Genomic DNA, 16,939 nt, shown 5'->3' with positions numbered 1-16,939 from the left:
TCGTTGGTCCCCCTGGCGGAGATGCTGCCCCCACTTCTGATGTCTCCTCCCCATGGATTTTCCTCGGTCCGGTACCACTCACTGCCCCTGCTGCCCCCTTCCAGCTTCGGAATGGTATCTCTTGCAAGTGACTTCTCCTTAAGTGATCCTGATGGCAAAATTTTATTATTTCCCCTACTTTGACTCTATATGTAACCATGCTCACCACCTCTACAATCTTTCCCAGTATTCACCGAGTCTGTTCTCTGACGCACTTTACCCACACCAGATCGTGTACACTAAACCTGAGTCCTGGCCCTCCTCTCAGCCTACTTGGCTTTTTATAATATTCCGGCAAGTTTGGTTTCACCAACAACAATTGTGTACGAGGCTTCCTTTTTAAGAACATTTCCGCTGGGGTCTTCCCCATTGTGGTGTGGGGTGTGTTGCGATATGCAAATAACCACTTATCCAATGTATGCTGCAGGGAGAGTGTCCCTCCCGTTAGACCATTCTCCACTGCTTGCTTCAGAAGGGCTGTTTTTACTGACTGCACTGTTCTCTCCGCTGCTCCATTGGATTGGGGGTGGAACGGTGGTGCCAACTGTAGGTTGATGGCATTTTCCTTGCAAAACTGCTGAAATTTCTCCGAGCGAAACTGAGGCCCATTATTCGCCACCAGGTTTTCCGGCAAGCCATATGCTGCAAAAGCCGTTCGCAACTTTTCAATTGTTTTCTCAGCCACCGTGCTCTGCATTGGCCATACTTCCACCCACTTAGAATAGGCATCAACCAAGATCAACAACCTTTTTCCCTCCCTTTCAGCAAAGTCCACATGCACTCGTGCCCCCACTCGACAAGCTTCCGGCCACGGCACCCAAGACTTCTGTGATATGCTATGCCTAGTTAGTTGGCAGGCTGTGCATTTCTTTACTGTATCATCAATCTCATTATCCATACCTGGCCACCAAACATAGCTCCTAGCCAGCATCTTCATCCGCACTACTCCCGGATGACCCTCGTGCAACATCTGCAACACTGTTTCTCTCAATACTTGTGGAACCACAACCCTGTCTGCCCACATAATACAATTATCTTCTATCGCTAACTCATCCCTTCTGGTGACATAAGGTTTCATACTTGCCACCTCATTATGCTGCGGCCATCCATACATAGTATAGTTTTTTACCCTTTTCAAGACTTCATCCTTTTCCGTTTCCTTCGCAATCTCCTCTGCTTTGATTGAGATGTCCCGTTGTACCAGGAAAACTGTTTGTTCCACTGACCGCTCGTAGGCCAGTGGTAACCTTGACAAAGCGTCCGCATTACCCATGTCTTCTCCTTTTTTGTATTCTATTGAATAGTTATAGGTCGTCAGGAGAAGAGCCCACCTCTGTAACCAGGCTGCGGCCAAAGATGGAACTGCCTTCTTTGGTCCAAAAATCGTTGTCAATGGGCGATGATCCGTATACAGCGTGAAATGGTGACCATATAAGTATTTGTGGAACTTCTGTACTGCAAAGATGATGCTCAACGCCTCCTTCTGCAATTGGCAATAACCCTGCTCCGCCTTGGACAGGGTTTTAGACGCAAAGCAAATGGGCCGTTCTGTGCCATCTGGCATCCTGTGCGACAATACTGCACCCACTCCATATTGTGAGGCATCACTAGCTACAATTAGTGGTTTCTGTGGGTCAAAGGGCACTAACACTGGAGCCTGAAGTATCCATTCCTTACTTTTCTCAAAAATTTGTTGACGGTTCTTCCGAGAAACCACGAACTTATTATAAAAAAACCACCTCGTCGCAAATGTTATGTACTGCGCTTGTCCGCCATCTTCCCAGACTCAGAGTCGCCAACATCTAAAAACCCACTCGCTAATTCATCTATACTATACAAAGAAGGAATCAAAACACAAATTTAATGTTTTTCCCCCTTAAAGGTATAATACGGGCAATACTTCAAAAATTTTGATACTTTTTAAATGTCGCCTTTAATTTTTATGAGCTATCAAATATAGTTATTGTCTAAAATTGCTGATTTTCGAATAGGTATATCTTAAAAGGAACTGAACCAAAAATTCTGAAATTTTCCCAAAATTACCTTCTAGTAACTGGTAATCAACTCATTCAGTTTCATGGTTGTGTTTCGATCAAAAGTTTTTTTTAATGTAAGGAAAATCAAGAACTACACATAATGATGAACATTTCAGCAGACTCCTTAGTGTTAAATCACTGAGAAAAAAATGTTCACTAAGATTAGTTAACAATAAATAACTTTGTAGTCCAAGGTAGGCAGCATATGGATTCTAATATTATGTTTTAGTTATAATTACTTTTAATATAGATTTTTGAAAATATGCAATTAACATAAAGGGTAACAACTACCTGTAATCTGAAAATAATGTTGGTACCATAAGGCCTGGCATAGTGCATTTTGATAATGAAACAAAAGTAGGCCTATTTGTACAAAATATATAAGCTATTAACATAAAATTAAGAGTATGAATATGTTTGAAAATAATACGAAAATATGTAAGAGAAACTTCATTAAAAGAATTAAAAAACTAAACATAAGCCTACTTACATTTTACTATAGATTAAATCATTTTTTATTCGATACTTTTATACATTAAAACCTTAAAAAAAAATACTGTTATATTTAAATACTTGTAATTAATAAACTATACTTGTCTTTGGACATGACAAAAAGTCCCTATACTTTACTCTAGTCCAAAAGACACCACTGTATTGAGCTGTTGAGAAATTTCTTGACACAATTTTTCAGTTGTATTGTAGCCTCTGCCTGTCATGATTGTAAACTCCAGTGGTAATAGTTTCCTCAAAACCTTTGTTACTCATACCACACAGTCAGTTTTTGAAATCTTGAAGGATGTTTGAGGTTCATGTGGATGATAAACATTAATCATAAATTCTCTGTTTCCCATACTAAAATTTTTATCTTCGCCAATCCACCGGTTCTGATCATAAGCACATACCAAAATTTCATTAATTTTGAAAGACTTGATTTCAAAATATGGTAGAACAGAAACACTATGTTCATGTAAGTTTTTTTTTTTGAGTGAACGTAAAACTGTATTAAACTAGGATTTTGTGGTACAAACTTGTGATATATTCTTTTTGCTGGTACTGTTTTACAAGTTTTAAATCTTTGGCTCAGCTTTGCTTCATTTTTTTTTTTTGAACTTCTTCTAAAGGTACTAAAATGTAGGAAATCCCTTTAATTTATTCAGAGCTAAACTTAAATATTTCTTCAGCTGAAGTTATCTGGTCTGAATACATTTGTTACCGCCCTGTTGCTTGATTCCAGCAACACCGCAGTCAACAATCTGTCCTCACAGTCTTGCCCCAAGGAGGGTGAAACTTCATGCGGGTGGCACGATCCCACCACACGCGACTGTACAAAATATAGTTCCCCTTTTCATTCCGCAAGTGTGAGATGCTTTAAAACAAACAACGTAAGAGCAGGATTCAAATTCTTTAATTCTGTCATGGCTGTTACTGAGTAGCATGATTCAAACTAACTCCTAAGAACATTAAACTAAACTCTATATTTACATTTTACATTAAATTCACTTCATTGGCCAAACATAATATTAAATGAAAGGTCCTTGAGTCTGTATAGTTCCTGTGCGTGCACTTTTACGATATTATGCATGAACTCGTTTGCTGTCTGTCTGGAGCAATCACGGCCTAAGTGGGTAATGTTGCACCTCTCGTAAAAAGCATCCAAAAGAAAGTACGTCCAGTTCAAAAGCTAGTAAGACACGGGCCCGCCCTTCACCTGTTCTGGCAACAAGGTGTATGTGTGTCGACTCCTTACTTCATATGCGTTGACTGGGGCCCCAGCTCTCGCCGGCCCATGTTGCTGTCGTCGTCGCTGGCTCGCAAGTCCCCTCTCACAAGCTCGCGCACCACAGCTCTGCGCGTCACTCCGCCACGTCATCGCCGTGCACCTTCGACCGTCCTCGGGATTGTTCGGAACACCCAATACCCACTCAACACTTGGTATCCATTTAGCAAACAATTTCAATTTCATTTTAGCATCCTAACGACATTACTTTAACAAAATGGTAAAAACCAATAAAAAATGAATATTTTCTAACTAAACAGAAAAATAAATACTTCTTGAAAGAAAATAAACTAAACAATAAAGAAAGTTACTGGCACCAGTAACACATTCTTTGCAAACTAAACTTAGAGACAGCCTTTTTTAGTGGTACCTCTAATACTGTCACAGGCATTCTTCCCATGGGCAGTGGCAAAAAAAGGCCACTCTTCTTCAAGACCAAAGTATTTAAAGTAGTTGCAAATTAGCAAAAAGGTTTTTTTTTTGTTTTTATACTGGTTGCCAGCTCCATCACTAAAATAAACATTTTTTTTTTTACTAAATGAGCATTTTTTGACATCTTCAGTCAAATATTTTTTAAAGCAGTGCACAGCCGTGATATTATGGTCCAATCAGTCACTTATAACAAAGGTTTCTGTGGCAAATGTCACCATCATATAGGTAATAATATACAAAAGGGTGCAAGGTAACTTGAGGGTTATTCCAATGGTAGCTCTGGCTTTCATCTGGAACGACAAAGGTGAAATTTTCAGCAAAGTTGCCCATAATGATGCAGACTTCCGCAGTTATTGTATCTTTCAAATTTTTTAAAAATATTTGGAGATAAAGTGGTGTTTCTTTAAAGTTATTAGCTTCTCTATAAGAGCTTCAAAAAATTCATCCACAGGTAAAACTTCAGTGATTAATTTAGCTCTTTCAGTGCTGACCCATTGTTTGAATGATACTTCGTCAGAAAGATCAACAAGTTCATATTGCAGCATTTCCTGTAGTAAATAAGGTCATGGACATGATGTGCACTCATCATACATGCAAGCTTCTTTATCAGTACTACAGACCATAAAATCAGAGAACTCTTTATAATCTACATTGATTTTCAACAAGGCTTCACTCATGAGTTTCACATTCGGATGCTATTTGCACATGCATATTTTGTGTGCCTGCTGATCCTGGCAACACACACCATCTAGGCCTTGAAGAACAACATGTAGATCATCCTATTATATACTGAGGATATCACTGTTTGAAATGTACAAATATTCGTTTAACGTTAGTAAAATCAGCCTTTTTTGTTTGTAATCTTTGTTGCCAACAGAAACAAAATCTTTTTTTCTGTGAACGAATCCTTCTGTTTTCATCTTCTTGGTAGAACTCTTATCACAACATTAACAACCTCCTCGTTCAAAGGATTTCCTGCTTTTTTTAGTTAAGTCTGGAAGACTTCCTTGAGGTTTCAGTAGTTCCCTTGTACCTAATTATAGTTTCTTTAAACCAAATAATAGTTACTTTAAACATTTTTCTTTTGACCATGACTCAGGTAGCAAATTAATTATTTTTACTTTATCTTCTTTACTGCTAAAGACCAATTTTTCTTTAAGTTTCTGTGCTAATTTTTCATATTCACACACAGTACGGTCACTAGTAGAAGGAAGAGTAAAATCAGTCAATTTTTCTCAAATGATTCCTCTAGGTTTCATTTTACAGCATCAGCAATTTTGTAAAGCGGGAATCCATTGAGCCTTATTTCGCTTGATTATTTTTGTGGCTGGGGAAATATTCAATTTGTAACAAACAGTTTATTTCATTTAAAGTTACTTTTTATAAGTCTGCAACAAAGTCATTGTACTTTGTTGAGGGCTTTTTTTCAAAGCAAAATACTTTTTTTTTGTAACATGAAGGACAAAGTGATTTTCCTGGCATCACATCAACTGTAGATTGTTTTGGCTTTTCTAGCCATTCAACTTTAATTTCTCTTAAACTTTTATTGTGGCTCTCGAATGGATTACTTCAGGCTTTTCAAAAAATGTGATTGTATTTTTCTATATACTTAATTCTTTGGTACTGACGAACTGAAATGCTACTTAGATTAACTCTTAACTATATCAAAGTATTCTCATTTTGAGGTAGATCACTTACTTGAAAAATCTATTTAAAATATGAATAATAATGTGTTTTATGGCAATCTTGTACAAAAAAAGTAATCAACAATAGAACACTCCATTTCACTTCCTTTTTAACATAACAATAAAAGAAAATATGCACACACACAGTTCCAAACAAAGAACTTCACTTTAGTACCTCGTACGAGAACCTGTTACAAGCCCAGCTACTGAACAAATGAGCTGCAGTACACCGCAGTAGGCCTGCAGACACTTGCTCCTTTCACGTCCTGACATGTTTGGAGGGCTGAGGCAGATATAATTTTCCTGTAGAGACTTGTTTCTTTCATGACCTAACATGGACTGAATTATCAAGCAGAGTGACCTCATCACTCTTAACATATATGTATTAAAATTGTTTTAAAAACAAAATAGAAGTTATCAATACATTTTTTTATATTTGTTAAAATTAATTGTATAGTTAAAAAAAAGTTTGTATTAACTTTTTAAAAGTTTAATTTTTTTTTAAACAATAATTATAAGTAGAAGAGGCTATTCAATTATTAATCTCATGTGTTTGCTGCAATATACATCATTTGTGTAGTTCTGAATTCATCTTAAATTAAAAAAAAAATACTTCTGATCAAAATACAATGATGAAATTGTATGTGTTGATTACCAGTTATTAGAAGGAAATTGTGGGAAAATTTCAGTTTTTTTGGTTCAGTCCTTTTTAAGATATTACCTAATTGAAAATAAGAAATTTAGGAAAAATAGCTATATTTGAAGGCTCATAAAACCTAAAGGAGACATTTAAAAGGTATCAAAATTTTTTGGAGTGTTGCCCTCTGTTATAACTTTAAGGGGAAAAACCATTTAAGTTGTGTATTGATTCCTTCTTTGAAGAAAAAAAAACAACCTAAATTCTTAAATTTATTCAAATCGAAACAACTTTATAGTTAAGATTTAGGTTATTTCTTTAACTCTCAAATAATTTTTGGTCATAACATGATTAGTAATTGATTTCATTTAGAATAAAATGGTTTTATTTCATGTTTATATCTTAATAAACAAAAATGTTATTTAACTTATCGCTAGAGACCGGAAAAATTCAATGGTTCAATGACCTTTAGGAGAGACTCCAATATCCTTTACACACTTGGGCAAATGCCAACTGTTCATTGGCTACTGAATTGTGAGTCGTCACGACTGGGTGGTCTGTGATTCGACAGTTCTACGAGTGAGGGTCTCTAATTGGCCCTCTCCTTCAGATTAACAGTGGACTAATGGCAGAAGCAGCACTAAGGTATAATTATTTGAATTTTAGCATAGCACGTAATGAACCCGCAAATTTTTCAGGTCTCTACCTGAAAACTCCAAAAATGACCAACTGTCATAACCAAAATGGCTGCTAGAATCCAAAGTGATAATAATAAAATTAAAAAAATATATATTTAGCACTCCCAGAAATATATATAAACAGAAATTACATGAATAAAAATAAAATAAAATATGTCGGCAACAAGTTATTGTATTAAAGATTGTTTTCATATGGATTGACCCAGTACAGTGTCGCAAAATGCATACCACAGTACCACGCAAGCAGTGCCTACATCACCCATTCTTGCATGCTTTAGTTTTCAATAGGATGGAGGTTGGAATAACTTCCTAAACATTATGTAACATTTAACCTAAATCATTTATAAATTTTTTATCCATGCTATTTGATGCTCTTTACAAATTCATTAACACATTTAACCAAATATTTCACAGCATGAGAAACAACAAATCTATATTTTTTTTTCTCTGCATTAAGAATTTTACAAAATGTAAAAACAAATTTTGAATTTTTTTATCATTAATTTTTAATTACTTCTTTATTTGGTATTTAAAGAAAAATTAAAACAAACAAGGGGGAAAAAAATTTATAAATTTACTTTAGAAAAAAATCAGCCTTTAATTTGCCCAAACTGTAAAAAAATATACTTTTTATACAAACTGAACCAGCGAGACAGGGTTCTATGTGCACTTTTTAGGCAGAAAGAAACTCAGTGGAAAAGTCATCAATTTAGGGACTAAAATGCAGAAAATAATAATAAATAAAACCATTTTCTTTAATATACCACATTTTTTAAACTGACTAAAAAGTATAAAATAATGTCTCCTAGCCCCATACAGATTGCTAACCCTGTTGCAGATTGCCCTGAAAATTTGTAATTGTGAATTTTAATAGCTATGAAAATATTTGTAAGTTTTAAAATAAAAAAAAATAAAAAGAAAAAAATGGGACACATGCAATAATGAGTGTAGGGAGTAGCTGTCATTGAGAATACTCACAGTTCATATCATTTTCAGTGCAATAAAATTGTTATTGACCTAGGTGAACTATTTGTGTTGCGTTGCATGCGCCCCATGTTATTTTTTTATTTCCTTCGTTTTAAATCTTACAAATATTTTCATAGCTATTAAAATTGTTTAAGATTCTGTATGGGACTAGGAGAAATTATTTTATACTTTTTAATCTATTTAAAAAATGTGGTATATTAAAAAAAAATTTAATTTAATTATTATTTCTAGATCATATGCCAAGATTATACATATACAGATTAAGTCAAAAATGTAATTCTAAATTTTTGTAGGTATGTATATTTTTCCTTTACCCATTTTTTGGGCCTGAGTCTCGTCAACAGTGAGCTCGAATTTAATGTGATTTGGTTATTATATATATAAGTAGCCTATTTACCATCACACTGTGGTATATGATTTTCATAGGGATTTGTTAGTGGTACATTAATATATTTAGCCAAATAATTACGTTTCTATGTTGATTTTTAAATTAATTTTCCTACATTTCATATAACTGCAACTTGTAGGGTTCTTAAATACAGTATCACATTAGTTTGAAAACTGGGGACTTGTTTTTCACACTTAAAAATATAAATTTGAAAAGGGTTGTGAAAAAGAGAAATCTGTCCTGGATGTGTTTAAGTTTCATAACAACTTTTATGTTCTGGTACAACTAAGTTATAAGTGATGGCTACGCATAATTTAGTGTTAGCTTAAAGCAGTGGTGTCCAACCGCAGCCTGCAAGCCATTTTCAGGGCCGCCAAAGCCTCGGTTGTGACCCGCCACATAGTGCTTGGTGGCTTGTTGTTATGTTCCATTTAAACCAAAATGGCTTAAGTTTTGCATTTATTGTTGATACTAAATAAAGTCAGATAATATAGGTACCAGTTGGCAGGTCATATTTTTAATGTTGTGATTGGCCCTCAGTATATTAAGGTTTGCCACCACTGTCATGGAGCAAGAATTTGGCCTTGAGGTGGTAGATGTAACTAAGAAAGTCTCTGTTGAGCATTTTTATATTAGATTAATGTGTTATATTTAATTCCACAGAGGGAGAAACTTCAAGAATGAACTTGTCGGTGGGTTTGACGAGTGGCCTCTTCCAGAACTATGACACAATACAGGCTGAGAAGAGAGGTGCGTAGTTTAGTCAGATATGCTAAAGACTATTCTAAATAACTGAGGCAAGAGTGTAGTAAGTTTGTTACTGCAATAATATTTTATAAATAGATTCAATATTTAAATGGTATGTTTGATCATATGATGACCACATTCATCACTTCTGTTTACATATTCAAACTACTAGGAATAAATAAATTGGTATTCTTGGAGAAGAAATGTTTTATTATTGGCTTACTGTTTGTTTCATAATTTTCAAGCACTTACAATATATTGATACTTGACGTCTCTTCTGCCGTCAATTGGATTGTCATGACAGCACCAGGTTCCAAATATCTTGAAGCTGTCCAGTATCAGTTTCCTAGTTGGTGTAATTCTATACATTTAGAGCATAACAATAACATATGCCTACATTATTGTTATATTAATTCACCTTTTCTAACAAACAAACCAAAAAATTATCATCCTCGTAGATTTGGCAGTAGCTATATGAAATCAAAACATTGTAATCAGTTCTACAATATTTTTATTCTAAATTTAAAAAAAAAATTGCAGTAGTAACTAGGCACTAGAAAATTATTGAATCTATATTGGGCATTTTTGCTTTATTGATTGGATATTACATAAAACTTGGCAGAGAATTTAATTCTTTCATATTTGTGTATCAGGCAATAAAAAAAGATGTAATTCAAGCTTGATGCATAGGAAGTAGTAAAATTTAAATATTAATTCTTCATGCCAGAATGAATACCTTATCTGAACAAACAAATAAAAAAGTTATTGACATACAATATTATAGATAATTTAACTGAACACATTTTTCTTGTGCTATTACTTTCACATTATTTTATAATCACTTAGTTTTTAAACTTTAAAATGTATTGTAAGAAGTAAAAAATAATAATAATGAATGTGTTGTCCGGTATTCACAGTGCTGAACTTACATTAGAATATTTAGGCATAGCTGGCCTATTGAGTACCAATTTCGTCAGAACATATAAACTTTTAAACTAAATTTACATGTCATAAATAAAAAGTAATGTTTTTCATGCCAGACACATGTAAAAATGACTTTTGTGGAATGAAATAGTTAAATTATGAAATTTTGCAATCTAACTTTTAGGGATACAAATTGTATATAGTATTTTAGTACGTTGATAATCTGAAAAAAAAATTTTTCTTAATTCTGAAACATATCTACTAGTTCTTGGTACCTGTATTTGTATAAAAAAAAGTTACAAGCAAGGTGGTTTTAGAAAAATTAGAAAAAAATTTATTTCAGTGGAAAAATTTTGTTTTAATATTATTTGCTAGGCATAAGTTACATTACTAATTAAATCACCACACTTAATGTCTGTTCACAAATAACCCCCCCATAAAAATGTATGTTCATTAATCACTGAGTATCTGTCAGGTACACAGTTTGCACTTCTCACTGTAGCTAGTCTCAACAGTGGTTCGCCCCTGTACACACACACACAGTCTCGCACCACTCAGTCACACATGTTCACTCGCCTAACACACATGTCTCTCTCTCGCCTGCTGAACTCTGCTTTTACACCCTTAGCAGTCCTTCTGGAACTGACTGGAGTTGTTGTGACGACAAGTTGCATCATCCCGGGCTGACCCTATGCTCGAAGCATCCAGAATAGCATTGCGTCATTCACGCCACTCCGTGCAGTGGTTCATGGAATTCCCAGGCCGCTTAGAGATAGATAACAGCACCGATGAAGGAGGGTGTGGGGCAGGGGGGTTGTCAATGTTTATTATTTTGATTTTGGAAATGAAGAAATTGCTGGGAATTTTGGGAAATTTCACCAGAAAAACAATGAGCTGTAGTTAAAAAATGACCAACAATTTTTATAAAGGTGTTTGTAATGTGTTGCATGTAAGTATTGGGTGTAAGCATATGTGTTGTATGTATTGTGCAGCGTTGAACGTGGACTCGTGGTTCCTGATGAGCAGTCCTCTGCCGGTGGCCTCCGTCCTCGCGGCCTACCTGCTGTTCGTCCTGAAGCTGGGACCGGCCTTCATGAGGGACCGCAAGCCGCTCCAGCTGACGTACTTGCTGGTCGTGTACAACTTCTGCCAGGTCCTCTTCAGCATATACCTGTGCTCCGCCGTGAGTCTGCTGCTTGCAGTACCTGTTTATTACTGATGGGTTGGATTCCAGTTTTCTGGAATATACCTCTCGAATCTGAATCATAGGTGTCATGGGTCAAAAATAAAATCATATACAATACTAGCTGCCCGACCCGGCTTCGCACGGCTATACTAATGGAAAAAGAATTATGCCACATCTCCCATTTACAGTAATGGTAAATAATAAAAAATTCCGTGAAAATTTATTACAATGCTGTATAATGTACCGATGGTTTCCCGACTCGTGCACGCAACATAAAACTGATGTACCCGTACTTCGCTACGGCAGTCTACAGGCAGATCACTCTTGCGCCGCTCATAATACATGCCCCTCGTTGTGGGTACGCCACTGCCGCGCGATGCCTGTTGCCATGGAGACGCAGAAGGCATGAACAATGCAAAATACTGTTCTCATGCAGACAAAGTACCCACTGTTGCCTGGTTTTAACCACCTATGCTATGGGATCTAATTTTCGGAAAATGTCATCCTGCGTAACATAAGGAACATTACTGTGAAGTTTCAAGTCTGTAAAATATATATACTTGAAAAAAAAGGGCAATTTTTGATATTTAAAGTACTTGCAAAATTTCAACGGTGATGAGGACTGCACTAACAATGAAATAGCCGTTGCCATAGAGACGAATGAAGCATCAACAAAGCAACAGCCGTTGCCATGGTGATTTCCTACCAAAAACTGGAAATAAAAAAAAAATTTAGGGGTGGACTACCCCTAACATTTAGGGGGATGAAAAATAGATGTTGGCCGATTCTCATAGATACCGGATAAGCACAAAAAATTTCATCAAAATCGGTCAAGCCGTTTCGGAGGAGTATGGCAACGAAAACTGTGACACGAGAATTTTATATATTAGATATGAATAATATTAACTATGGTGTTGAAACAGTTTACCATTTAAATTGATGTTTCACGAACTAAGTTTCTAAAATTATTGCATATTGTAATTTAATTTTTATAATTACATGTTAAAAGTACATTATCTTGGAGAACGGTAACAGGATAAGTATGGAGAAAAAAAATTGACCTAGTAAACTTCAGAGGTTATCAGTGTTGAATTTTAAATTTACTCTTTTTCCTCTAATATTTTTCTTGGAATCTGTTTCCTGAAATATCATATCCTTTGAATATTAAGGATTAAATGGTATTTAAGGATTTGATTGGCCCATCCTTACTGTTTACACATTACAGGCTGCACTGCTTATGTAGGCTATTCTTGCAAAACTCAAACAAGATGGTTTTACAAGCAAGAAAAGGAATAATAAACTGTAAGTTGATTGGTTAACATTGACCAGACGGCACAGCTAGATTAAAGTTACTTTAAACTTTATCCAAATAAATTGTAATCTGACATTATTAAAGAAAATTAATTTTGAGTTTATGTATAAATTATAGGGTAGGTAGCTAAATTGGCTGTCTCTGCAGAATTGTTGTGCATTGTTTGCAAGAAGACTTAATTCCTTAGTCTGATTATTAATTTTCAAGTATTATTTGAATCCTTCATGATTCAACTCAATCATGAAATTTCATGTCGGTTGCCCCTTAAGTACTGGTGTTAGTGATTCAGATTTATTGCTAGAGGACCTATTTTCCTATTTATGGTCATTACTTCATGTGAGGATTGCTTTTTTGCCAATTTTGTTTACAAGCATTACAGAAACATATTTGCTCAAGCAACACTGCACAAAGCATACTTGTCATAAGTTAACAAATGAGCACTAAACAATAAAATAATATAGTCCATAATTTTTTTTACTGTGGTCACATGGATTTTTTTAAATTTCTTTCCAAACCGAAACCCAAGTCTGGGTCATTCCATGTGAAATCAACCAATAAAAAAATGAATTTGGATCATACCCCTTTAGATTTCGACGACGCAGCCACACGTAGCGACGATCGAGCGACAACTCAGTTACCTTACTTTTACAAAGCTATAAACAAAGGGAGGCAACCTCGTGGGCCAACTGTCCAATTACAACACAGAATCCAGTACCTGACCATATAAGGAAAAATACTAAAAAAATGTTTTTCTCTAAGAGTCTGGGAAGACATTACACCACCTCAAGGCTCACTCTGATTGGCTGACGAGGCAGCACCCAGCGAAAGTTAGTCTATTGCTGCGTAGTCATGCGTCCACGTGCTGAGTTTTTCCAAAAACACACTAACTTGATGCGTGAAAATAACCTGCTGGCGACAGTGTGTCGTGCCCATGTCTTCCTTTCTTTTAAAACCGTCTAGAATGTTCTAGAATGTTCCTGTCTTACTACCCAGAATATGCTTTAATATTTGACATGTTAATTGTAAGTGATTAAGTAAATTACAATGAAACAAATAATAAAATATGCTACATTCAGCTTTACATAAACATAATACTTGAAATGCCTATGCATATAAAAGAAAAACATGAGTAAAAAATAATTATGAAACATTCAAAAAACAACATAAAACATTCTTTGTCAAAGTGTTAGTGGTAGTAGGGGCAGAAATTCTGTAATGTTACAACTTGTCAACTGAAAATTTGACCACAGGTGTCGGCATCAGCCCAGGGTGACCATTGTCGCTCTCCCAGGTATATTTTCTGTGGGTTTATTGGTACTTTTGTTCTACAGTAAAACAAAGGAACTTGACTTTTTTTTGGTTAATCGAATGACGCGCTACAGTGAATATGTGATACATCATCTGGTCCTGTTATGTAAGTTATTTTCTACTGTTTTTTTTTTAGGAATAATAATAAAAGACTGACATGAACTCCTTCTTTTTTAATGCAACTACATAATAGACTTTTATTTTAAGAGATAATTTATCTTTAATGTTGCCAACTAGATGAACTTAAAAAACCAAAATTAAAAATCATCATATATAAACATAAACTTTTCTAGTGATTAAAGTGTCTTGTTTCTCTTCTGGGTTGGATAGCTGGGCCAACTTGGAATGTAATAAGCTATTCTGACAAACACATGAAAACTTACAAATTTTATATTAATAAACCATTTTAATGGCTTATTAAGTTCAGTATGTTTACATTCTGAATATTCAGTTATAAAACTTTGTTTTTATTCGTACTTAAAAAAAACTTAATATTAAATGCTCACTCTTGGGCAACATTTATCAGTAAATTTGGCTTAAGTGCTTGTTAAGACTATTTTTTTTAAGTGAGTCCATTGTAGGTCTATATGAAACTGGGTATATAGGTACCATATTAGTATACAAATAACATACATTTTTCTTAAAAAAATTTTTAATAATAAATATTTTAACTTGTTAAAAAATTTGAAGTTGATGAAATACAGTCATGCTATATATCAGGTTAAAGCCCATTGAAATGTGAAGAGAATAAAATAAGTTTGAGCTCTCTAGGCCTAATAGTTTTTAAGTTAGATTTTTTTACTGCTTCAAAATATTATGAAAAATACAATTTTTTAAATGTTTTTGAATGGCTATTACTAAAAAAACTATTAGCCCAAAAAATTTCATATTTGGTATTTTTCAACTGTTTAATGGTTACAACATGAGTACCAATAATTATCACAAATCTGAAATGGTAAAGTTTAGAGCACTGATTAATTTCACATGGATTCACCCGTCTCTGCTATACATATCTATCTCCAGTTGTGTGAACAATTGACTTTAGTACAAAATATTGAATCTCTATCATTGCGAAGTATGATTAAGTGTATCTGAGCTGCCAATATCAATTTTTTAACTGAAACTCCCAAGTACTTATAATCATAAAACAACTTATTTGATGTAAATATAGAGTTATTTGTAGTTTTGTTCTATGCTCAGTTTCATGTATTTCCTAAAAAATGTAACTATTGTGCTGGTTGGGCGCCTAAGTGTATTTAATATAAAGGTTGCTCATAAACTGTAAAGTTAAATCGTAAACTAGAATAAACTCATATCAACATTGATAGTACAGACACTGGGTGCAATCTCAATACAGTCAAACCTCTCTGAAACGACCCCTCCTCATGGTTCCAATGAATAGGGTCGTAATAGAGGGGGGTTCGTAATAGATTTTTTCCGAAATTTTCAGTTGATTTCTACCCCCTCCCCCCTTCCCAAACCACTACTCGCTAAGAATCCAGCCGTACAATGGCAGGATGCTGTCACTCACAATGCTAGACGGCTTTGCTTTAAACCCACTTCAACCTTCATGACAAGTCCGTCGCCCTACAGGCCACCTCTAATAAATATGTCAAAAGACAGTTTATTTTTACTGGTTAGTTTACATGTACGTTTTCTGCTTGCTGTAGGTTAATACACTAGAACCCCGATGTCACGAACCCCGGATTTAACGAAGCAGTGATTTTACGAATATATTCTCGGGAACCATCAAAAAATTGGACATTTTGATCAAAATGTGACAATCAGAAAAAAAATTTAAAAAAAAAACGAAATGAAAGATCATTAAAATCTGTTAATTTTAACACACAGCGTATTTTTGTGTCGGCTTTAATACTTCCAATAATGTTCATGTAAGAATAACAAAAAAATAATGGGACATTTCCTTTAAAAACATGGCATCGGTAGGTTCTGCAACGCGAGTTGGCGCACATGAAGCTCGCCCGGCTGGCTGGCGGCAGCGGCTTCATGACCCATGAGCTCACCCCTCCCTCCCCTCGTTAACATTCTTCAAGACTAGCTCATCCCTCTAGTGTCCTCCCTTATAACACCCCAATTTCGTGCCCCTTTGAAAAACCTTCAGTGAGAAAATGCACTTTTCATCCTCCCTTCTCGTAAAATTTGGCTATTATGAATGGGGTACTAAAGCCCTTTTCACAATACCGCGATGCGATGTGACGTGACGTCATACCAAACCAGCCAATCACAACTACATCGCCCGCGATGCGCAACAGCTTACTTGGCAACGAGGCTGTTTCGTCGCTTCGGCGATGTCGCTTATGATGTCAGAAATAACAGCCAATCAGAAACAAGATTGTGGTAAAGAAGAAGAAGACGAAGAACTGAAAACAAGACGTAAGAAACAATGTATTGATGCATCTAAGTAATGTTAGTAAACAACACGTGGATTTTGTTCAATTGAAATGAGTTTTGAAGAGCGTCTGATTGATGAAGTTCAGAAAAAGCAGTGTTTGTACGATGTTTCTAGTAACAAATATTGTAATCAGACGGAGAAAAATAATGCTTGGTTAGAAATATATTATGGGCTACGCGATTCCTATCCATAGTTTAAATGCTTCTACCAGTCAGTCAGTCAGTGTACAAATATAATAACAACAATCTGAATATTACCGCCAAAAACTTTTGTTTACAACCATGTTGTAAAATATCCCCAGCAGAGTGCAGGCTGGTTCATTTTTTCGCCAGCTGCATGGCGATCGCGTCGTGCTATTATGAAGTGCACT

The 16,939-nt window shown here is 35.1% G+C and overlaps 1 protein-coding gene across 5 annotated transcripts in view; it reads left to right on the top strand.

The window, feature by feature from the left end:
* LOC134531675 (very long chain fatty acid elongase 7-like) overlaps positions 1-16,939 on the top strand; it is a 152,511-nt gene that overhangs the window by 68,664 nt on the left and 66,908 nt on the right. For 4 of the 5 annotated variants that reach the window (XM_063367467.1, XM_063367464.1, XM_063367466.1 and 1 more), the window contains exons 2-3: positions 9,343-9,429; positions 11,343-11,533. In XM_063367467.1, the coding sequence (XP_063223537.1) occupies positions 9,360-9,429; positions 11,343-11,533 (261 nt within the window). In that variant the 5' untranslated portion in view covers positions 9,343-9,359. The remainder of the gene's footprint in view (positions 1-9,342; positions 9,430-11,342; positions 11,534-16,939) is intronic. The other variant, XM_063367468.1, reaches the window with a different exon arrangement.

Source organism: Bacillus rossius, chromosome 5 (assembly GCF_032445375.1).
Source record: "Bacillus rossius redtenbacheri isolate Brsri chromosome 5, Brsri_v3, whole genome shotgun sequence".
In the NCBI taxonomy this organism is placed as follows: Eukaryota; Metazoa; Arthropoda; class Insecta; order Phasmatodea; family Bacillidae; genus Bacillus; species Bacillus rossius.
The sequence above is the reverse complement of the archived record's forward strand: the minus strand, read 5'-3'. Positions and strand labels throughout refer to the sequence as shown.